Source organism: Colletotrichum abscissum, assembly GCF_030869225.1.
Source record: "Colletotrichum abscissum strain IMI 504890 chromosome Unknown Scaffold_11.1, whole genome shotgun sequence".
In the NCBI taxonomy this organism is placed as follows: Eukaryota; Fungi; Ascomycota; class Sordariomycetes; order Glomerellales; family Glomerellaceae; genus Colletotrichum; species Colletotrichum abscissum.
This window is the reverse complement of record NW_026849999.1, coordinates 604529-628313: the sequence shown is the minus strand read 5'-3', so window position 1 is coordinate 628313 and position 23785 is coordinate 604529. Positions and strand designations below refer to the sequence as shown.

Below are 23785 nucleotides of genomic sequence, written 5' to 3'. Positions count from 1 at the left end.
GTGGACTGGTTCGAATTGGACTGGGGGAACCGGGTCCCTTGCCCCTCGCAGACGGGGACTAACAGAACTGGGACGCAGATGCGAGCAAGTTTGGTACGAAGTACAGCAAACAGCTAGCCAGCCGGCTGGTTCAATACGAACCGCAGCAGCAGCCACAAGAATAGCGGAGTTCACCCGCCCATTCTGAGCAGCGCCCAGAAGAGGCGGCGATAGGAAGGGCGGGTCATCGACCGGGACCTGGGATGAACCGACAGGGGTGGGAGTGTGGTTATTCCAAGAGCCACGGGCAGCAAGCATCGTGGGTTTACCAAAGAGACATATTGGAGAGCTAGGCTCCCCCGGTACAGTGACACCCTGTTCCTGAGCACTAGACAGGACCAGGGGTCGAAAGAGGGGGAGCCTGTAGGGAAACATGGAAAAGCGAGGAAGAAGCGAACCGCAGTAGCTCCAGCCCGTTCAGCCCATCTCCTGGAGAAGGTTGCAATTCCCACCTATCAGCAGGCTGGACATCCGCATGAGGCAGGTTGGGAGAAAGTGTGGGCAGGCGGCGAACAGCAGGAACATGAAAAGATGCGCATCGTAGGTGAAGCGTGCGAAGTAGCGCAGTGTATCCGCAGCAAAGGTTGGCCCATGAGGATGGGGCCGAGACTGGGAGGAGAGGTACCTCTTAGCTGACGAGCAAGGCCGAGAGTGACATTTGATTTCAAGGGCACGAAGGGCTAGTATTCCGATGAGAAACAAAACGCGTGTGTTCTTCCGCCCTCGTGGGAACCTCGAGATTGATTTTCCAACGCCCCCTTGCCCACGCTATTACGGCGGGGGAAGCTGGTCTGATTCGGCCTAGCCCTAGTATTGACGTCGGGAATTCCTGGAGAGCCTATGAATGATGCCCGGGGGCGACGCCGGTTGCTTCGCCGAGAGACAAAGGGCGAGGATCACATTCTGGTTTGACTTCGCGGCCGGATACAAGGGAGGTTATCTGGAGGGTCATGTTGGGCAAACGGCTCGACTCTCATGAACGCTATCGAAATCTGCACAACGCGCGGCTTGGCTGGTGGGCTTCCGTGACCGGCTTGCAATTGGTAGTGACGGCACAGCGAGAGTCAGCTTGTGGCTGTTGTCTCTGCTATTCTGGCGTCGTAAAAGAATTCAAGGCATCCTCAGCTATGTCGTAGATTTGGGGCGGCAGCGGGCGGCGGAAGCACAAGGGGCGGAGGCGATTGGCAGGGAGACGCCGAGGTGTGACGGTACGAATACCTAGACCACCCGTTCAGGCGCGAGTTTGACTTTGCTGTACGGCTACAAAGCACTATGGCTGCAGGCAAACAACACAAGAGAAGTCCGACCAGTCATCGAGCTGTTTCTTGCTTCGAACTTCTCAGTCTGCCAGTGCTTGGGGGAGCTGGCCAGACTACTGGGATTACAGAAGCAACGCGTTGTTGGAAGCATTTTTGATCATCCGTCAATAGCTTATCCTAGCAACGTATTGATAAGTGAACTGTTGGATGGTAAGGCCGGAGAAGAAGCATAGATCTGGACTGCCGTGCCTCAATTTATCACCGTCTCGGAACTGGCTCGAGTCTGTACAGGAAGAGTAGACTTGAACGGCTGTCGGCAGGGTGCAGCGTCACAGCCTCCGGCAGGGTGTGTATTCGTACAGCGCGGGGAAATCCGATATGCAGAAGGGAAATGAGGAGAAGCAAAGCAAAGAGACGGTAAGTTTAGGTATGCAGGCAAGGTCATGGGAGTTACATGGGCTCTATAAGTTGATTGTTGATGACGGGACGGGGAGCGAAAGCAAAGTCAAGAGCGAAGAAAAGTGCAGCGAGAAAGGAAAAAGGAAGAGCCCAAGTTTGGATAGGAATCGTTAGTGGCAGGGAACCCGCCAATTGGAACACATCGCTAAAGGGCCGCGCCGCCGACCTGCATTGGCGATGATGTTGTCGGTGATGATCCGATGCGACCCTCGGTCACCATCTCGCTCTTTTTCTCTCTTCAAACCGCACATTGGCCTCCATGAGGAACAATGTAAGTCATGGATAATTTCGTTGGCATAAAGATCTCATAACCTGCATTCGTTTAGAAGTTTTGAGACTCTTCAAAGGCTCTTGGTCTCAATCGGTAGTTGACTGGAGATAGGCCAACCAACCCAAGGAACGAATGATTTAACCTCACCCGCGCGGTACAAGCTCTTCAGCCCGGAAAATTCGTTCTCGTGTACAAAGTATCATTAGGCGATTACCTAGACCTGCCAACCGCCCTGCCCATCAGCCCATGGAGTGGAGGGGGGGATGTTCCCCTCCCGATAGCCGGAGATGGCCATGCAATTGGGGGAGAACGGAAAGGGCACTCCTTGAAGCTTTTATGCTTATGAGCTGTGCTTGCGCACAACCCACCTCAAGGGTCCGCCGCCTGCTATCGGGTGGTCCACTGTCCAGTCGGCGCAGGACAGAGCTATCGAAAGCATCAGCGTCGCAAGCCGAGACCCATGACAGCAAACACACTGTACCAACCCCCGTCCGCCATGCGACGGTTGTCAAGGTGTTCACCTGGGGAAAAAAGCCTGGCAAAAACCCAGAATAGAGGTTGGCAGCGCCGTAGCTCCCTTGCGCTGTAACCCTGACCCCGTCTCTGTTGGCAGCCTCTGCTGACCGACCGACAGCGCAAATCACGGTGTCACCGTCAACGTCCGCTGTTAATGGTACTGAGACTGGCTCAGGCCTCCAGGTTATCGAGAGACACTATCAGGACGGAGACGATTGACCAAAATGTCTGTGCCTAAACACACCAAGAGTGCTCGTCAACCTGGTCGGCGCCATTCCCGAGCCGGAGGCTGGCTATCAGCAACGGATACAGCATAGTCTCCCACTCTTCCCAACGGCCAAACGGCGCCAGGAACGCGCCGCTCGATCTCATCGGCGCTGGCCGTTGGGACAAGGTAAATTCAACTTCCCTCTTTGCCTACTATCACCGCCAATCCTCCTCTATCATCAACAGATAGTCAGATACCAAGTCGGCACACCTCGAGTCATCGGCTGGGCCCTCCAACGATAACTACTCCTACGCAGTAGAGAGCGAGAAGCGGCGAGAGCCAAAAGGCTAATTAACAAGGGGAATCCCCCCAACCGAGCAAGCCCGCTTCACCGAAAGAGGCAGCTGGAGCAACTGGGGGGGCGTGCCCAGAAGCGTGGGTGGAGGTTGGTTCGTTGGTCTCGCGCCGGCTGGGGCCTTTTGCTGGACTAAGCTTCCCAATTTCCACCGTTCCCGAGTTTTTCTTCTCTTTTTCCTTTCGAGCTTTTTAAGCATCATTATCTTTCCTTACTTTGCAAGGAAGGCCGTTGATGTTGTTTTGATTGACCTTCCTCCTGGAGTGGCACGTGGCGACGGCGTGGAAGTCTCCTTCAAGAACTTTTGCATTGATTCACACCTGCTTAGCCGATGACTTGAGTTCGAATAGTCCAGGATTGAGTATTTAGGCTCTCATCCTCCTCTCCAGTCGCCACTCGATCTTCTCTCTCCCCTGGCCCAACTCCATCAATAAGGCTAGTCCCCATCGGCGCATCATTCCCGTTTACAGCCTAAGGTCAAGTAAGAAGCCCACCCGTCCCATCTCCGGCCCGCCGAGCTGCGAAAAATTCAGAGACAAAGAGTCGAAGAGATGGGAAAGCTGTAGCCAGCTTTTCCAGTTGTTCAGGGCACATGTACATACACCTCCCAGCCGCTGAACCAGGCTCTAATAGCACGTGCAGACCATGGTATGTGACAAACCTCCGCCAGCCCAGGAAGCGAGGTGGGCTCCTCTCGGTGAATGGAATAGTCCAGCAACTTGGCGGACACAAGCACGTTGTTGCTATCGCAAAGCTCACTGCTCTGTTCACCGTTGGTCGCCATTACCCCTGCTCCTCCCATCCCCCAGGTTTAAATCCTACGAAAGATACGCGTGTGTCTTGGGAGATTGCTTGAGACACCTTCCTAGTCTTGATTATGCTCTAGCTTGCGCTCCTCCAGATGTCAAAATTCTGCAAACCTGTTGGCTCCTCGGGACTGCACGTACAAACAGTGAAAACTCATTACCCTCAGGTCGAGATACACAAGGCCATGGGCAACGCCTTATGGTTGAGCAACGCTACGGGCCAAGTTGAGGTATTCTCCTTTGACTTAGAATTCTTAATCAACACCTGGAAACTCAGTTCAGGAGACATGAGTCTAGGTAGCCAACCCATCAATACCGACACCGGCCTCGAGTTCATCTGCCTTGCACAAGGGTCAAGTGTATCCAACAAGAAGCACGCCGTTCCTCCTAGTAAACAAGCTCACTTTATCCGGCCGTGATCTTCATCTCCCATCTCTTCCAAGTTTTCCTTCCTTCCCCTCGCAAGCTTCCCCAGGATATTTCTTCGGACATCAAATCTCCGCGAAGCAAAATCGTGCCCTCTCTTGCCATCCCCAGCTTCTTTTCCCCGCCCATCACCGCTGTTCCCCCAGCCCTCGAACCACAAAGCATGCACCTCCCCCGCACCGTCTCTCCTCAGTAACAGGTATCTACCCATCTTGCTATCCCCGGTGCGGACTAACGTCCCGTATGAGCAACGTGCGTCTTCTTCCAAGGGTTGATCAAGGCTGCATCTGATTGACGGAGGAGTCTGTCCCGAGGTCTAGTCTCCTTCTCGGCCTCTTGCTTCGACTCCAAATCCACGGTCCGCGGAAGAAATTATGTATCCATAGATTCTTGTTCAATGAAGTTGTTGGGGCTCCGTTCGAGATCCCGAGGAGCCGACATGCTGTCACCCACGGGAGAGCCGCCTCCCCAAATTCACCTCCTCCCCCCTACCCTCCGCATGCCAGACCCAGAAGCGACTCTCAAGCGAGTTTGTTGTTGTCCCGACGAGCAGGATGATGGGGTACCATCTCATCAGATATGATCGACAGCATGTATAGTGGGAGGGAACCATGTATTGTCAGGCAAGCCTCGCGTTCGGTTCGGCCCAAGCTGTCTACCTACTCATTGGGAAATGCAACTTCTCTCCCTCTTCTGACGAGCCTCCGGTCTCGCTATGATGCTACCCCGAAGGAGATCGGTTTTGACGACTATCGTCCGAATGAGATTCTCATAACCCCGCAGATAAAGTCGGGGCCGCGGGTCCTACATATCAGTCTAGTATCACGTCGTTGTTCTTCATCTTTCACGTTGGTGTCGTTCAGGTATGAGAGGCACAGGCGCTCGCGTTCATGATACCGTAGACGGCCAATGCCTCGTCTAGTCTACTCCTAGCTTCCTACTCTGAAGAATCAAGGCAAAGGTAAAAGCAAAAGCAAAAGCAAGACATGATGACATAGCCTATCGTTGAAGAAAGGAACCGAACCTCTGCAGCTCATACCGACATCGCAATCTCTTGCCTCACCGCTCGTCGAGGGGTTCACTTCCGCATCCAGAACGTGTGAAAAGCGCGTCATCCGGAGTATTCAGTGCGGGTTTGCAAAGGAAGAAAAAAAAAGGTATCATGTATTGTGACTTGGGACAAACAAGACCAAACACTTTGCGCCAGAGTAAGCCCGCCCTGGCCGCAATTTTCCGCGGTGAGGTGCTCACTAGTCGGCATCAGAGTCCCTTGCCGTTAGAAACGCCATCCGCTCTCTATATCGTATTTCTCAATCCTGAGCGGTCAACGACCATCCCCATCTCCCTCGTGCCGCGTCCACCGGGAGGACTTCCTGTTCCCAACCGTCCGTGACTGGAAATCAACCACTTCTATCCCCAAAGAAGTGTGAGGGGCTGCCTTTCCTAGTGATTAAGATGCCTCTTCGGTAATGCCCATGGAGGCCCATTAGGTCAGCCAGGACATCATAACTACATAATGATTATCCGGACCGACAGAAAGGTCAAGGATCTTGCGTTAGCTCGAAAGCCATGCTGTGACTGACTCCGTAGTCTTGCGACGGCATGTGGTCGAAGCGAAGTATAGTCATAGGAAAGCTATGCACTGAACGCAGCTTTACTTCCCATTCGACGTTTGACCATTCGCTCGATCCGTCGGGCCATAGTGGCCGATGAGCTCTGAAGCCTCATTCACAACACTGAGCCCAGCTGGAGCAGAGCTGTCACTCTTCGTTCTGCCGTGGCCTCCCTCACTGCTCCTTCGCCGCTGATGGACCGCAGGCGGCCGGCTCATGCCCGATAGCCCGCTCCCTGACCGGCGACGCGTATCTGCCACGGCGTCTGGGACGGGAGAAGCGGCCAACTCCGGCACATATGGCGTCGAGTCGAGTTCTTGGAGTGGCGTCCGAGTACCCGCACTGCCGTGGTCGCTGCTTGCTTCGCTGGCGTTGCTCCAATGGCGAAGATGCGCGTAGGTTCCTTGTGAATCCGTGCTTCCGCGATGGAGTCCGACCCACGCGCTCGATCCCTGGCTTGCGCGCTGACTCCTGTCTGGCGCCACGTCGAAGTAGCCTCCTGTATATGCTGAGTCGTAGCTAGCGTGTCGATCGGACCCTGACCCTTGCGGTACTGCCTGATAGTCACCACCGGACCCCGGCGTGCCGCGATATGGAGGTGTGAAGTCGGCAGTCGTATCGGAATCATATCTGCGGTGTGATGGCCGAGGAGACATCATGAGCGGGTCTATGCTCAAATCATCAACCTCTGATGGTGTTGGCTTGAATTCATACATCGAAGGGCGTGACTTAGCCCCTGAAGAGGTCCCCTTGTTGCTCGTCTCGACTGCCTGGACAACCTTGTTGAGGTGCCGAATGATGATCCACGCAGTCACCAGCACAATGATGAGCAGGCCAACTCCTCCAGCCACGATACCCGCGATTTGCCCCGAAGTCAATCCATCACTGTTGCCATCGCCGCTCGAGATAGGTTGCTCTTTTGGAACAGTGCTCGGATAGTACTTGAACACAACTTGGTCCGGGTCGCTCGCCCCTGTTGCTACTATTGGCGCCGTGGTAGGTCTTGAGGGAGTTAGAACAGCAGTTGCGGTTACAGTCGTGGTTATCGCCTGCGCGGCGTCATTCGTCGTTGTAATCGTCGTCGTCTCCGTGACAGTTGAGGGCTCCGTCGAGTAGCAAGCGCTTACGGCGCAGCCCAGTCCGTCTCGACAGCAGCCGTAGCTCAAGCTAGCTGGGCATAAGTAGTAACTCGCCGGACACGACTGAGAGTATATGACTCCAGACGCTGGAACGCAATTTGAGCCTCTTTGACACTGATATCCTTCTGGGCAACAGCCGCCTGGGCAAAGTGTGTCAGCTCACGATTCCAAGACAGGTACTGGGAACCAAATCAACTCACCTCCCAAAACCGTGTTACATTGGTAATATCCAGGTTTTCCTGCGCAAGTCTGCGCTGCACTTGTGGTCGCATAGCAAGAATCCGTCGCGCATGCATAGCCTGAAGCGCAACACCCTCCATCCAAGCTTGACGGGCAAGCAGAGTATCCGGTCGCACAAGTTGTTGTGCCCCTTCGATTGAGGTCGTGAAAGACCGTGACGTGTGCCTTCTCAAGGCGGTGCACCCCATCTCGTCTCTTGAATTCCGCCCCCTCGACTGCCCTGACCAGTAAGTCAACCCCCAAGTACAGCACGCAAAGCGAGCAAGCTGTCGCCCTCATGGTGGTGGCGGTGATCGAATGAATAAGCACAATAGTTGAGCAGTGCAACTGGATTACGGGATTCGCCAATCATCTAAGATCCTTCGGATCAGCGAGCGTTTTGTCGAGAGTCTTGAGCGTGGTTAATCGAACGAAGGACAGCGCAAGGTTCTTGAGAGATCGGCGGCGGTGTAAGGAGTGTTTGGAAGATCTTTCGACTCGAGTAATTTGAAGAGCTGGCCAGGTCGTCTGTGAAGAGGGTAAGTTATGCTGGTGCCTTGAGGCGTGAGGAGGATCGAGATGACCCAACCGCAGGTGTGTCTCCGGGGGGCTGAGCGGGTGTGTACAGCACAGCACCGAACCACAAGCAGTCACACCCCACGATATAATAATCGGCGATCGGGGGCACAGCAGTAGGGCTGAGGGACGACGAAGACGGAGAAGTGATTGAATAAAGCGCGTGTCGTTCACTTGAAACCCCGTCGGCCGTATAGCTCGCGCTGGCAGCGTCAAGTTGAACTCGATACCGCGCGTGCGTGTCTGTCTTCTTTTCGCTAGGTATGATCGACCCGACAGCGGGTGGATGCAGATGAAGATGGAAGAGAAGAGGGCGATCATGGACTGTTTGGGAGGGGAATGGACGGATTCCTAGACTGCGGGCATGTGTGACGGGAGGGCCTTGGCTCGCAGCTGGCTCCACGGGGGTATCTCTGGGATGATGGGATTTCTAAAGTGGCTTTTTTGTCAGAGTGTCAGCACTCTGGATAACGGGCTTGCCCATAATAGGAGAAACGAGGGGTGATATTCCCCCAATGGGAAGTGCGTAAAGTGCAGTCCCAGCCTCTGGTAAGCCACGATAGCACCATGGAGGAAGACCAAGGTGGAGGGGTATTTGAGAAATGGCACTTTGTCTGGTAGCTCTCGATCACCGCCACTGCTGCGAGTATGCTGGGCGCGACTGGTCTCAGACTCGGGGAGCGAATAGAAACGAAGCAGCTGACGACCTGGTCGGACATTGTATGCGGTGATGCGGCACGACAATGCCTGTCTTACCGTCCAGAGTGGGCATCGTGTGGTGAGAATGTCGAAGGCCACCAATAAGATGAAGGCGTGAGCTGCAAGTCAACGACAAGCAGCCAACAGGAGTGGCAGCTCGAAGGAAAACAGGCTGGGAAGCAAGCATGCAGAGCGGCGGCTCGTCGCTGGAAGAGCCCGGGACGTAGATGCGAGTGGGCAGCTTGTTGGCGATGCGCATATCTGGGATTGCTGTCTGCAATGTTTTCCGTCCTTGGTCGTCTTCGGGGGCTGTCTCCAAGAGAATGCGACACTGAACCAACACCAGCGCTTCCATAGCCAACGACAAACAGCATCTGACGATGGTTTTTACGTCCGCAGCGACGCGCATTCATACAGCTGCTTCTCTCCTGCGGCCCAGACTTCTCGAGACGGCATATGCAGACATCCCACAATATCTATTTGTGAAGATAAGATGTCCAGTGAGGCTAATCATCACTCGATGAAACCCACATGTCGTCGAAGCCCTGGCTAGACATGGCCTACACAATGGCCTTCATGGGCGGGCCAGCGTCTTTGAAGGAGCTAGTCAATATCCGAGCCACAAGGATGGCTGCATATCCCAGGAAACAGAAGCAAGACATCGATTTGGGGCCCCATGTTGATGCTTGCAGATTCCCCGTGTCTCACGAAACAACGGCACCCCGTGCGTCAACCGGGCCTACGAAGCAAGGCCAAGGCTGTGAGCGAGTCTGGTGAAGAAGACCTTCCATTGTAAACTTGCACTCAAGTCGAAGTTCTTTGATACACTCTTGTTTCGACTCTTGAAGGGCGAGCTGCGATCTCTCATGGCAAAGTGGCGGATGAAGTCGACGTTGTTTGGCACGGACCTCGCGTCTGGATGATGCAGAGTATGGGATGAAAAAAGAAAGTTGCAAACAAGCGAACCATCCACTCGGATCTAGTTTGGTCATCAGATGAAAACTTGAGAATTGAGAGGTGTGCTGTTGTTCGACCAGAAGCCTACCGAGTATTCAGAATGAAACCTAAGGGGACTCGCCAACTACCTGACGGCTTAAATCTAATGGCAGGAAGACTATCTGTATCTGGCTCGAGGAAACACTATGAAAACCGAGGCGGCGGATGAATGCCTGATGCTCGGTGAGCTTCTCTGAGCTATCGATGAAACTGAGAGACACTGAGATTCGGAATGGTGTTTTGTTTGCTCCTCGCGGCAACAAGATGCAGAAGGCAAGCTGCTTGGCTTGAGTTCTTCCAAGAAGGCACGCGACCGACGGTAGAGTCTTGGTGCCGGAAGAGGTACGTACTTGTCGACTATTTATAAGTCACCTCAGGCACAACGGCATGGCAGCGGCACCGGTGGAGAATGGAAGGAAAGAGGGAAAGCCCATGATTGCCAATCCCATGGACTACGGAGTATTGCCAGTGACCCAAGTCCCAACGGCAGGAATATAAACTGCGTGCCTGCCTGCACTGGAGGTAGAAGGGGGAGAAGATCGGCGTGATCACCGATGGAAACGAGCGAGGAAGGCGTGGACACGGCGTGGGAGCGGCAGGCACACAGCAAAAGGTGTAACTTAACCGACTGTACCTTCCTCGATCTGGATAGTCTTTTGCCTGAGGCACACAGAGTGAGGTACGAAGTACCGATGAATGGACACCTAAAGAGCGGAAAGAGCAGACACGCCGCAAAAATGCAGGTGCGGACTTCCCGTCCACGTGTGCTTCCCGTTTCCCGTGTCCTGCCCGTAGGTATCCAAAGGATTGCTCGCACTTTCCTCAAAGTTTGATCTTCGTACACCTGCAGTGTCCATTGGTTCGTTGGTGTGTTGGTGGGAGGCAGCAAGAGCAGGAGCGAGTATGGGGCAACCGTGCCGTGCTTGCCTCCCATCACCAGTCTTCACGGTTCACCAGACTTCCATGCAGCCTTAGGCAGGACATGGTTGGATTCCCAGGACCTGCGGAATTGTAGATACTCTCGTCCTTGGGCAAGACAAATCTAGGAATAACACTTCTCCTTCCCTTACCTAACAAGGACCAAGTTCCAGCCCTTGGCGAGGAACGACGACTCCACAGCAATATCGACGGAAGAATGGCGAAAAAGAGGGCAGAACTTTTGCTCTTTGCTTAGTCCCAGCCCCCAATGCGATTGGACAGCGCGAGGGAAACACCGTCGGCGGGAACCTCTCCTTGTCAGTGGGCTCGCGGAGTCGAATCGTCCGCCTGAGGTGGGCTCTGGTCCCTTGAAGTTCCTTTATGACCCGCCGCCCAGTCCTCGTCTCCATTCACGCTGGATGCTCCCGCCGGTTGCCCGCAGCCCGACACTTCCTTCAAGAGTCCCCAGAATATCGACAGGACGCTCCGCTGATCAACCGCTACAAGTTCTACTTTGGGAGACCTTCCCCGGATTCGTCTCATCTTTTGTCTTCGCTTCTGTCTTCGCTTCTGACTTTCATCAGAAAGACAAGCCAAACTTTGCCCTGTGGTTGGTCTGTACCTCAGTGCCGTCAGTACCTGGCAGGGCATGGGCAATGGCAACTATTTACGAATCCACGGGGGTCTCTAAGAATGCGATACATTAGGTGCCAGCTTTCCCCAATTCGCAGCCACCCAAGCAGCTCAAAGTACATGCTACTACCGTTCCTCTTGAGACTTACCTTGCAATCTACAAGATACATCTTTCTACAGCCCAAGTACGAGCCTCGACTCCGTGTTCTGTCCAGCTGAGGCAGACAAAACACCCAGAAAGATCGCCTTGACCGCTCAAGTCGCTCCCCTCACCGACAACCCCCTCATCCTGCCACTAACAAGCGTCGCAACCCGCACCCAGGATCCCGTCAGCCCGCCTCTCCTCCGTCACCTACCGCCTGGCACCAATCTCATCCTGCGCCATGTGGTAGCATCGGAGACACGAGGTCCATCTAGGACTCTGGGTCTTACCCAACTGGAAAGGGGCTGGAAGCCATCGAGAACATCGTCACAACCACCTAGTCTGTGTCATCTCCAGACTCCAGGCACGCTACCCCATGGCTTGGACGGATCAACGGTGGTTGAGGGCTCGGAGAATGCGGGGAAGAAAACCTTCTTCATCACTTGGCGGCCTGCCTCTAGGATCATGGGTGTGTGTGTGTGTGTGTGTGTGTGTGGTTGTGTCTGCGTCTCAACCACAGCTAACCTCCCGAGCTAACATGGCGCTTGAGTCGTGTCGTCACAAGCGTGTGCCTGATCGAATGCTTGCGTTCAGTGAGGAAGAGGCAAAAAGGAGCAGGGCCATCGAGGACACATACAGAGCTTGGCACCCACGCATCCACGCACCCTCAGATCGTCCACCTGCATTCAGACCAACTGCCCTCGCTGATTGCCGTCAGGCGCTCGACATCCTAACAAATGGCAATACTCGACAATGTCACAGTCCAAGTCCGACTAACAGGCTGCCAGCCAGTTCATGACCCCTTGCTACACAATAATTACGGCCCGTGGGAAATGAATCAAGCAGTGGCCATCTCGGTTCCGCTGGTAGACTGAAGGACGACACCGCGCGGCGGCGTGGCTCGATTGGTGGATAGGCCAACAAAGTCAAGTGACTCAATGCATTCTTTTCCAACCCAATTAATCAACGCAACCGCAGCCCTGGCGACACTACGGAGACAACCAGTCGTGCCAGTCGTGCCAGTCTCCAATTACAGCACTGCCTTAGGCGGAGCTCAAGTCTGGCTGCCTGGCAAAGAATCAGAGTTCCGAGCCGTCTGAACGACTACGCCATTTAAACTTTGCCGGTTGCTGCAGGGTCCAAATCACAGGTACCGATGGTATTCGTCCACTGACAATCGAAGTTTGTGAGACCTGCAAGGGAGATGCGAACATCACCAGGCCTCAGGCAATAGTGGCAATGCAGATGGGCGACCATTTCGCATCAACAAGGAGGAATGACGTTTCTGGCTCCCTACCGGAAGGAATGCGGCAGAAGCCTGCAGAGCCGTTCACGAGCCGGAACAGTTGTGGTAGGTTCAGCGACTAGCCGGAGCTTAGAAGCAGCAGAAGCGTCTCCTTAGCTTCGTTTCTAGCTGGGATGACCGTATACGAACTTTGCAAAGAACGCTATTCCGCGCCACCTTCTCATTCTGTTCTATTTCTGCCCTATTCGGCTTGCGGTGGTTGACAAAGCACGCGCTTCTGGCAGCTGGCATCGGACATTGACACAATGGCAATCAAGTCCCGGGGGCGCGGCATGGCAGCTAGGTATGGCAGATGCCTTGCAGCAACAGGCCAGTCACCATGACGAAGTACCGGACGGAACTTTTCATGAGCTGCGTCGGTTCCCTGAGTTCACAAGACCATGGAGAAGCAGAACTCGAAGAGGGAAATCGGCAGCATTAGGGTCGACCCGAATCGTCACGGCACAAGATTGCACCTCGTCGTGTTCTGGCTGAGCTCGAGAGAGTACGGATACATGGACGCTACGAGACAGCGCCTCCCGAAGGCTCCCCTGTTCAGATGCCATCCCTCAAGAACACACACATTAACAAATAATTACCAACCAGCATCTACCCTGTCATGGGGCAGCCCCCCTTTACTCCAACATCCAGACAGGTCGCCGTACCTACATTGCTGTAATCCCATAGCTCTTCAGGCGTTGCTCTCGCTCACACCTCGCAGGGAAACCCTTCCTCACGGCTACCAGTGACCACACACACACACACACACACACACACATACCCAGATAGAAAGAGAATCACCTTTACATCTGCCACCAACGGGGAACAAGCATAGACACCGGTGCACCACCATCGAGACTGGACTGGAGCCAACGGGCTGCAGACATGTCGACCGAGATTGTGACACCCATCTCCGCACCTAGAATCGCCGCTGTAACCCCGCAAATTTCTCCACCTTTCTGCTTCTAGCACATCTTAGTCTCCCAGGATCTCTTGGTCACGATGTGCGTGATGGCAGCGGTCTTGTCAGCATTGGGAAGGACGCCGCCATCGCCGGCTCTTGGGCTGCGGGCCTTGGGTACTCGCTCGGTACGCCAGCGCGACTTGGGATTCGACATTGACCTTGGTCCATTTTGGTGGCTTTTGGGGATGGACAGGCTTTGTTGGAGAAAAAATCGCCAAAACGCCTGGCTGAACGAGCCTCTTTGCCCATTTGCCTCTTGAAGGTTCTCGCCGTCTCGGATTCTGCCTCCTTTCTTTCAGTGGTATTTGAGCTGGCTCGCACCCGACATCTCACTTGACTCGCACGAGTGCTCCTTCGACTCTTCTTCTCCCCTTTCTCCGCCCTCTCCAAGTTCCCCATATCTCGCCGTTCTGCTACAGTCTCCAGAGGCACCGTCTCCATTCCCCATCCCCCACGCCCTAAGAGAACGGACCAACAATACGCATTCGTCTTCACCTCAGCACATCAGCCCCCGGCCCCTGGCCCTCCCAGCTTGCGGCCCCGTCGAAAAAGGGCGAGAACAGAACCCAGAAAGAGAGAAAAGCTTTCCTCGTTAAAGCCCGTTTACCCTCGGCACCAGACCGACAAATCGATTCTTAAACAGAAGGCAAGGTGTGTTAGGCTGGAACAGAGTCAAGGGGGGAAAAAGAGACGAGGGAAATACCCACTACACAGACTTGGTCGACTTCCCCCAGTCCCCACGAGCTTCTCGATTCTACCTTATTCACCCCTCCATCCCATAAGGCACCACCAGCAAAACCAGCACCGCCTTGCGCCCGCTGGCCCCGACCGTCACCTTTCACTGCGGGACCCTACCTGACATCGTGAAAGCCTGTCTTCGTTCGTCTTCTAGGCCAAGTAGCCTCGGTCCACACACTCTTACCGCAGGCCTTCTCCCTTCTCTCCGTGCGTGATGTAGGTGTAGGGCAACTTCGTCCATATACCACATCTTTTGAGAGAAACACAACTCCGGCAATCTTGAAAACCGCCATGCCTGTGCGCGCCACAGGTTCCAGCTCTTGAGCATCATGTTACTGTATACTAAACTCGCCCCGCCAAAGGCTCCCAAGAGACGATCCAGATCAGGTGAGTTGATACCTAAACGCTCTGCTGTTTGCCTCCGCTTTGTTTCCTCCCGCCCCCAGCCAAGTGGTCCTCGTTTGGGCCAATTCACTGCCCCGAATGCGCTTCGCTATTGCCGCTCGAATGGCTTCGTGATGCTGCCCCAGATCTCGCACCCTTTTATTCCGTCATGACGCACTTGCCTTTACTGGCCATAGTTTGAGCCGATCTCTGACATGAACTCATTTGCCTCATGCAGGATGTACTTATTGGTGAGTCAACCCCTCCACTCTCACTGTTTTGATCCGAGCTCCTTACTGACTTCGTTGAACAGCAAAGAAAAGGTACGAGCCTCCCCATTCGGAGAACCGATTGTCCTAGGATCGCGGCAGCAGCCCCTCCAAATAACCCATCAAACGGTTCTAACTGTGATTTTCTCGCCTGCAGAAAAAGAAATGCGACGAATCCCGCCCGCAGTGCTCTCGATGCGCCGAGCGTGGCCAGGAATGCTCTTACGAACCAGTCAAGCCTCGACAACGCAAGAAGCGTGATTCCATTGCCGGTTTCGGTTCTGACACAGCATCTTTCACGAGCGGAAGCGCCCTCATTCGACGATATTCAGCACCCGATGCGGCCATTAGACATTGGAAGGAGGAGGCTCTTGACGACGAAGACGATGGAGCGGTGGAGGAGGCCATTCTAGAGGAACCGGAAGACAGTGCCGACCCGCTGGCCTACGACTTCAAGAAGATGTTTGGTCTGCATCAGGACAAGGACGACGCTCCGCTGATCTCTCCGGTGGATTCTGTCGCTTTCAATCTTTCATTGGAAGATGCAGACGAGGAGATTATTCGCCGTCGCTCCGTGCAGCAGGATGCAATTCAAAATCTTGCAGTCACACGAGCTCAGCGCCACCCGGACCTGGCCATGATAGCGCCTGTCCCAGTGGCATCGCCGCGTCTCGAGTTCCTGTTCCCGACGTTCTCCGAGTTCTCGGAACGGCCAAACCGTCGAGCGTTAGTTGATCACTTTACCAACGTCATGTCACACCTCATAGTCCTGCGAGAGACGGAAGCCGGAAACCCGTTCCAGCAACTTGTGCTGCCGCTGTGCCACCGGAGCAAGACCGTCACAAACGCTATCTACGCACTCGCGAGTGCGCATTTGGAGAACAGAGGCTGCGGTCACACGGAAGAAAAGGCGGTCTATTTCCACAACCAAGCCATCCAAGGCCTGGCTCGGTTGATTGAACTCGGCGGGGAAGCAAACAAGAACGAGCTTTTGGCCACGATCATGTTGCTCGTCTATTATGAAGTAGTAAGTTTTATTGCTTGCAAAGTCTCGACCTCTTAACTAATTGATCTATAGCTCGTGCAACAAGGCCGGTCCAATATTGTTGATGGTCATCTCAAAGGTGCCATTGCAATTATGAGCGGTAGCAGTGACAACACCGACCCGACCACCGCTTTCCTCGAACGCGTAAGTTTCCTGCATCCCGGTCCGTGTAATGTTTGGTTGACCCTTTTGTCAGGCATTCCGTTTCTACGACGTTATTGCTGCGCTTTCCTTTGGCACAGCTCCCCTCTCCACTGCACCAGCGACAGGATGCCTTATCCCTTTCCCACCGGTTGATTCTCCTACCACTTCGCCTCTCAACTCTGTCGATACGTTGCTGGGCTTCTCTACAACGCTTTGGCCTATTATCCATCGCCTCTCGAACCTTCTCGCCCTCAAGACCGAGCTCCAGACAGCCATTACCAACGGCCAGCTCACAAAGGTCGCCGTCTTGCGCTCCGAATTCGAGACCACTTCGGACGCAATTGAGCACGCACTCAAGCAGTGGCAGCCCAGCTTTCCTCCGGGTTTCTCACCAGACACGATGGACGACCTGAGCTCAGATGAGCCTGATGTCGTTTCTGAGCGCGCACGCCTGCATTCGATTCTCAACAATGCCCTCGCTTACCGCCACTCTGCGTTTGTTTATCTCTACCGCAGCATCTACGGATACCCGAGACAGCATCATCTTGTTCAGCACCACACGCATACGGCACTCAGCCATTGTGCTGCAACAGTCAATCACGCCGGACCCATGGCGGCTCTTTTGTGGCCACTGTTTGTGGCAGCATGCGAAGCCATCAGCCCGAGCGACCGACAATTAGCCCGGCAGGCTTTTGTGGCTGTTGAACGCCGGCAGGGCATGACGAACATTCAGCGCGCGTGGACAATTGCGCAAGAGGTCTGGAGGCGGGCAGACATGATTGACGACCATGCCGCGTACGAGGATCATGCTATTGGAATGTCTACACCTGGCCAACGGCTCGGTAAAGGGGCTGACTTGTGGAGACGTGTTAGCGAGGACATGGGCGTCACGATTGTCTTTGGGTAGAGGGACGCAGCCCGTCGTCTCTTTGGATGCGGACTTGTCCATCATCACCGCCCACCGTATATAGTATGGAGTCATCGATGAGATCGAACGTAATGAGCAAAGACAGGCATATCAGGGAGGTGTGGTTTACACAAAAAAAAACTTTTATGGGGGCGGGGGTCAACGGTAATATGGCGGTGGTTTCGGCGCTACCGGTTCTTTTGAAGTTGCACATGAGAAAGCAGTATTTCAAAGAGGGCCAGCCAGAACGGCATGCGTGTTTGCGGGACAAGGAGTTTATCTGAGATTTTACGATATCATCACCTTGTAGTAGGCGTTAGTTAATCCAAGTTACTCTTCATTATCTGACCTATCTTGTATGAGGCAACTAGGACCGTGACTGTGGGCTGCTGGCTGGGCTTTGTGTCCCAGATTGAGCCGAGTGAGGGTTTACCGCCCAGTCTCTGGGTTCTTCCAATAGTACCGTCACTGGTGGCACCAGCCCGCGCGGGCTTCCCGTGGTTGCCGAAGGCGCAAGTGGGCTGACGCGGGCCTCGGGGATCTGGGGTAAAGCGGGTCACTATTGATGTGGTGTGGGCAAGGAGGGGAGGGGAGGGGAGGGGAGGGGAGGGGAGGGGGATACCGGCATGAGTCTGAGTAAGTCTGGTTGGATATCTGGTGTACCCCGTACGTGAGACAACATTGCCCGGACTTTCACTTTCTGATGCATGGTCAGATGAGAATACCACATTAAGGGTTCTTGAGGTTCGTTGGAGGTTTGTATGGATTGTATGAGTGAGGCTGCTGTGGTTGTGAGAGGCACAGAGGGTACGGCAGATGGGGGAGAAGAGGAAGATGGTTCTATGAGTGCGTTTGGGTACCGGTGGTATGGACTTGGCGACAGGAGAGACGTGAGGGGAGTTGAGTTCTTCAAACATGGGGATTCTGATAAGTGATCTAAACAAGTGCCGACGCATCGGATACTTTCAGGGTGAGGCGGGGGGAAAGTCTCCAAACTCGCGGTGGAAGTAACTGCCTGAAGCGATATACTCCGACATGAAAGCCTCTCTCCCTCTCGGCACCTTCCTTTCGATGGGGTAGTCAGACTTGATTCCCTTGACCGATATGTCCGGCTTTTGCAAGCGGTGAGACTCGGTGGACGGCAGCTTGAGAGAGAGAGAGAGAGGGGAGAGAGTTTGGAAGATGGCGTGTGTGAGTGGATGGCCATTTTGGTCAGTTATCAACTTCCATTGATGAAGCCTGAGTTGGTAATCTTTCGGACCAAACCGCACGAGGCTATGCCCAAGTATGCGAGATTCCCTGAATGAATTACGGATACAAGTGATAGGTGTTGAACTGGGCTTGGCCCGTGTCTTGTCGAGATTGCTCGGCCCATGGCAATGTGCTCACTTATACCTTTTCTGCCCAGTAGCCACGCTTCTTCTCGGAGGAAACAGCCCCTCGCTTTTTACCGAGAAAAGAATCAAGAATGCATCAAAGAAGTGATTACAGAGTAAATGGATGTAAGGACGGACCCGAAGACGCGGAGACTGGTGAGATGATTGATGATCATCTCATGCGGATGCCGACTTGACGGATGACAGGACCCAGTTTTTCGTGCTTTCCATTGCTTCGGAATTGCTGTGTGCGGGAAGGTGCAGTTGCCTGTTGTCACAACACAATTTGAGAAGGCAGGAACCTTCCATTTTCATTCCTGGAGAGCTCTTTCCTTCGTGGATTGAACACTTATCACAATGATAAGGGAAGGAGCATAGGCACCTCAGGATACCTTATAGGTAGGTAAGGTACGACGGAGTTCTCCTACAATTAAACTGTTTTGTCATCTTGCAATATGCATCGGTTGGAAGCATTAATTGAACGGTTTCCCTCCGCTTTTCTCTCTCTCTTTCTCGACCCGACAGGACCCTGGTCGACGCTGCATCCTGCGTCTCCCACCACCCATCCATCCATCCCACCTTCACCCCCGATCGCTTTTCCCCGTCTTCCCCGAACACCAACAGTCCATCATCCAGCCATCCACCAGCCCAGTCCACCGCACGATCGCTGTCCCGAAATCCCGTCCAAAGAACGACGAACCACAACCACACAACCTGTCCTGCGCCGCCCTCCGATGCCAATCTAAGACAAGACGAGACAAGTTCGAACGACGCCGAGCGTCCTCGCCTACGCCTACCCTACGCCATACTCCCACTTGATACTCCGTACCCATCAACATCGTCGTCGTCGTCTGCGCCTCTCCCGACCGCCTTCATCCCCCTAGTGCCCCCAACATTCCCCCTCCCCTCATTCTTCCTCGCTCGTCTTCGTCACCCCCTTCCTCGGTTGCCTTCCCTCCTCATCTGCCGCATTGCCCAGTCACCATTCACCACCACTCACCAAGCCAGCCCGTCCAAGCTTGCTGATCTTTTTCTGCCCATCTGCTTTCTTTCCCCCTCCCATCCCATCCTATCCCATCATCTCATCCCCCCTTTCTTGGTGGTCTAATTAGTGCAGGTAACCCGTCCGTTGCCACCTCTCACTACTTTCTTTTTATCCCCCTCCTCGGGACGGGATGAAACGGCCATGTTTCTACGTTGCACGACTACGGCCCTCAAGACATGTCCATTTCTTCCATGAGACTTCCCGCCGCCATGTCCCACCTCCATCCAACACACATTTGACTTCCGTCGCCCGATCCCTCAGCTGAAGCTTGAGCCCTACCCGCCTGGATCTGGAGCTACAGCACCGCGTCTCCACCAGAACCCCTTTACATCCTGCACAACCCAAGCTTTCCCCAAGGCACGCCGCACCTATCTAATACCTAGCACTCTGCCCCGGAAGCTACACCCCGGTTTAAGCAACCCGCTACAAACTTCCGTCGCCCCTCAGAGCCGGGAGACACCTGCCATCTCCACCCAGGCCTGACCTGACTTGGAGGCCCAACGTGGATCACTCTCCGCTGCTCTGCTGCTGCTGCGCCCGCTGCCGTTCTGTCGCTACGCAGTAAAGTCCTTTACTGCTGGTCTGGTCCCCTTCTGACCCTTCCAGTCATTCTCCGCCCACTGCAGCGCAGCATCATGCTGCGTCGCTATTGAGAGGTTCCTTCACCTTGCGCGCCATGACCTCCATCGTCAACGGAGCGACCCCCGCGCCCAAGCAGATCCGCTTCGTCACAAACCAAGGCCATCCGCCATCAAAAAGACGCAGGATCAACGCCGCGTGAGTTTTTCTCCTTTGCTGCTCCTCTGCTAGTCGTTGCGGCTGGTGCTGTTTTCCTTGGCACAGTTCCTGCATGTCTGCCCGTGAATCGTTTTTTGTATGCAGAAGCTAACCTGACTCGGCCCTCGACAGATGCCTGACCTGTCGCAAACGAAAGACGAGATGCGCCGGCGAGCGCCCCAGCTGCTCAACTTGCGCCAAGAACGGACACACCTGCTTGGGGTATAATGAAGTGATTGAGAAGAAATCTTCAAGTGGCGCCATCGCCACCCGAGATCCCCACCATGACGAGGACGACGACGTAGAGGAAGACGAGGACGAAGACGAACATATCCGGGAAGAAGAAGGGGGAAACCCCGACAAGAGGAAGCATGGAAAGAGCACCGCTACCGGCCGGCGCCCCTCTGGATTCAAATCAGAAGGCGAACAAGCCCCAAGGAACGTTGTCGACACCAATGCGGGCCACTCGCCGACCTTCCTGCGACGTTCGTCAGAACATAGCTCTCGTGAACAAGACCAGAGCTCTCGACCTCGACGACCCTCACATCCTCGCGCAACATCCTTCTCCGATGATGCACGCAGTACCCAGAGCCGCTCTCCTGTGTCGCATCATACAGAGCGTCACAGGGTGCCCTACTTTCGCTACTTTGGCCCGACAGCCATCGTTCCCGGCTACAAGCAGATGGTGGTGTCCGTACGGGACCGCAGACGAAGTACTGGCGGCTCTGCTGGGGCTACATCTCCAAGCTCGGGCTCCAGTGTAGTTCAGTCTATGGGAATGGCTCTGTCAGGTATACCTCAGCATGAAGAGGTCGCCGTTGCCGACGAGGACCTACCAGTCTACGATCCCAACGACCCTGCGCCAGTCCATCCTCTAGTTCTACACCTAGTCAAAGTCTTCTTCTTGCATTTGGGCTGTAATTATCCGTTCTTGAAGGAGGGTAACTTCACCCGCATGGTCAAGGAGAAGCGTGTTGAGCCTATTCTTGTCGACGCTGTGTGTGCGTTGGCCGCCCGGTTCTCCGACTCGCCACAACTCGGGCATAGCAAAGACGAAGAGGCGTCTCATGCCGAACAAGGCCAGTTCTACGCCCACAGAGCGAAGGCTGCCACTGTCGACACTTTCCCCTGTCCGTCTGTAGGCGCTGTTCAGGCGCTTTTGATGATGGCGTACGAAGGTTTCGGGGCAGATCAAGACAGTGCTCTGTGGATGTACTTGGGCCTGGCCATTCGCATGGCCGTCGACCTGGGCTTGCAGAAGATGGTCGGCGTGATATATCAAGGTGAAAGAGATCCCTGGTACACTCGCCACGGAGACCAAGCGAGCAGTGATGCGGGAGCAACCGACGGTCCACAAGAGGACGACAACGGACTCACCCGCGAAGAGCAGCTCGAGGTTGAGCAAGAACGTACCGATACGTTCTGGGCTGTTTTCGTTCTTGACAGAGTAATATCTTCTGGAACAGGCAGGCCTGTGACAATTCGTGATGACGACTTTGAATTGGCTCTGCCAGTATCAACTCTTGACCCGGCATCGGGCTGGCCTGCCCCTTTCCCCGTCTTCATCCAGATCATCCACCTTTACGGCCGTGTATCCGACGTTTTGAACAATATTCGCAACGCAAATGATCTGACCTCGGAGAAATGGGCAAAGCTTTCGCGGATGGAGCATGAGCTAACGAAGCTCTACCAAAAGCAAGATCCCCGGCTACACTTCAGCGTCTCCAATTTCAAGACGTACTTGAAGTTGGGGCAGGGCACAAACTTCATTCTTCTCCACTTCTGGTTCCATGCGCTCATCATTATCCTGCACCAACCTACTTTGCTGACCCCTTTTGGCTCGTTAAGGAGCACGCATCAGCTTCTACCTAACAGTCGCGAGCTTTCCATGTCTAGCGCCAAGACGATCGCCGATATTCTCGCCTTTGCAGAACTCATCGACCCCAAGAGCTTCATAGGAAACCCGTTCACATCCCAGCCCATGTACATTGCTGCATGCGCTTTCTTAATGGAATCTATCGCGAACGCCTCGAACCCCACGTCGAGAGAAACATCTCCGCCAAACGAGCCTAAGATGGAGGGCCAGAGGCAAAAGTCATCCTCGCACGAGCAAAGAATGTCTACTAAGCACTCTCTCCTCGCGTCGGCTGCCAACCAAAATTACTCTCGTTGCTACAAGAGCCTCCAGCAACTGCATAAGTACTGGGGCGGAGTCAAATACATCCTTACAGCGCTCGACCAGAAGTCCAAGGGGATATGGGACTGCGAGACGTACACCAATGAGGAGTACGAGAGCGCCCGACTGCCTCGCCGAGGGTCAATCGGCGGGCGTTTCCCACATCCATCGACGCCCAACATGCCGCCAATAGCTTGGTCCCTCGCGGGTACGACAAATTCACCAAACTCAAGCCTAACGCTCATGTACCAGAACATGCATGCCAGTCAGTCTGGCCATCACGGCTCCATGCAACCTCAACAATCCAACATTCCCACATCTGCGCCTACGCCACCTGGGAACATGATATATGACCCAATCCGCCAGAGCTTGCCCGAGACGGCTCCCCATTCCATCTTTGCTACTGCATATCCCCAACCAGTTGTTTCTGCCATGAGACAAACGTCACGTTCTCACCACGCGCAACGCTTGTCGACGTCATCCATGAGCCCTCCTAATCAAGGAAGAGGCCATTTGCAGTTTGAAGGCATCCAGGAAGAGCAAAATTCACCCCCAACACGCCATGCCGGGCCAATTCTAGCTGCAACTTCGCACCCTCAGCAACCGACGTCTTTCACACCTTCGTCACACAACTCGGCAGGATATGACCACTCCATGATGCCATCGGTCTCGCCATCTGGCAATATGCACGATGCGGTATCGCAACAGCATCATACCGGGCAGCACATTGCTTTCGATCCTACATACGCCAATGCGACGTACTCCTACCTTGGGCAAGGCATGGGTCCCATCACGGATGTCATCACCTTTGAGAACCCGATTGATATTGGAGCGTTGGGGTTGCCAAACGAGATGATGCCACCATGGTTGGAATATCTGCCTGGAGATGTTTTGGGCCTCTTTGAAAACAACAATATGGACCCAGGCTCATAGGTCACTCGCTATCTTGTTGATATAACCGGAATTACCATCATCTACGGTCATGTTGCATCTTTTTGCCGTTCCACAGAGCTGGACTGTCATTTTACATATACCCTCAGAAGTACGATCAATCGGCATACTACGAGCCGGGACTTTCTTGGGCGAGAAAAATCTAGGTGTTGGAATGGGAACGAAAAGAGTTATCGGCGGGCAATGTTTTGCAATGTATCCAATCATTTGATGATAACGGTCTGAGATTTGGTACAGCCTTCGGGCTGCGTAGTGTTCAGCGTTGCTCGAATGCATTTTTGGCGGCTGTATCATTCATTCCGAGTTTGTATTTCTAATGAAGGCAGGTTTTTCCAGCGTGTTTTCTTTTTTACAACATTGTCTCTGCAACACCATTGGTATTGGGGAATCAAAATTCATGATATTGATACAGGAGCACTGTGAACTTCAGTTCGATTGCTTTGATAGACT

At 54.2% G+C, this 23785-nt stretch overlaps 3 protein-coding genes across 3 annotated transcripts, besides 1 other annotated feature; 2 read left to right on the top strand and 1 right to left on the bottom strand.

The window, feature by feature from the left end:
* Nucleotides 1-5993: 5993 nt before the first annotated feature.
* Nucleotides 5994-8994, bottom strand: CABS01_05531 (uncharacterized protein; the record flags this gene model as incomplete). The annotated part of the gene is made up of 4 exons (XM_060538899.1): nucleotides 5994-7231; nucleotides 7292-7658; nucleotides 8244-8316; nucleotides 8594-8994. 4 exons carry the CDS (start codon nucleotides 8992-8994, stop codon nucleotides 5994-5996), a joined length of 2079 nt encoding a protein of 692 aa, XP_060405161.1.
* A 1490-nt stretch (nucleotides 8995-10484) lies between these two features.
* Nucleotides 10485-10556: a sequence feature (Short protein (CABS01_05530, KAK1521025.1) was converted to a misc_feature.).
* Nucleotides 10557-14590: 4034 nt separating this feature from the next.
* Nucleotides 14591-17010, top strand: CABS01_05529 (uncharacterized protein; the record flags this gene model as incomplete). The annotated part of the gene is made up of 6 exons (XM_060538898.1): nucleotides 14591-14648; nucleotides 14884-14896; nucleotides 14959-14968; nucleotides 15072-15941; nucleotides 15993-16103; nucleotides 16156-17010. The coding sequence occupies 6 exons, from the start codon at nucleotides 14591-14593 to the stop codon at nucleotides 17008-17010; spliced, it is 1917 nt and encodes a 638-aa protein (XP_060405160.1).
* A 3097-nt stretch (nucleotides 17011-20107) lies between these two features.
* On the top strand, nucleotides 20108-23317 carry CABS01_05528 (uncharacterized protein; the record flags this gene model as incomplete). Its single annotated transcript, XM_060538897.1, has 2 exons — nucleotides 20108-20208; nucleotides 20341-23317. The coding sequence occupies 2 exons, from the start codon at nucleotides 20108-20110 to the stop codon at nucleotides 23315-23317; spliced, it is 3078 nt and encodes a 1025-aa protein (XP_060405159.1).
* Nucleotides 23318-23785: the final 468 nt, after the last annotated feature.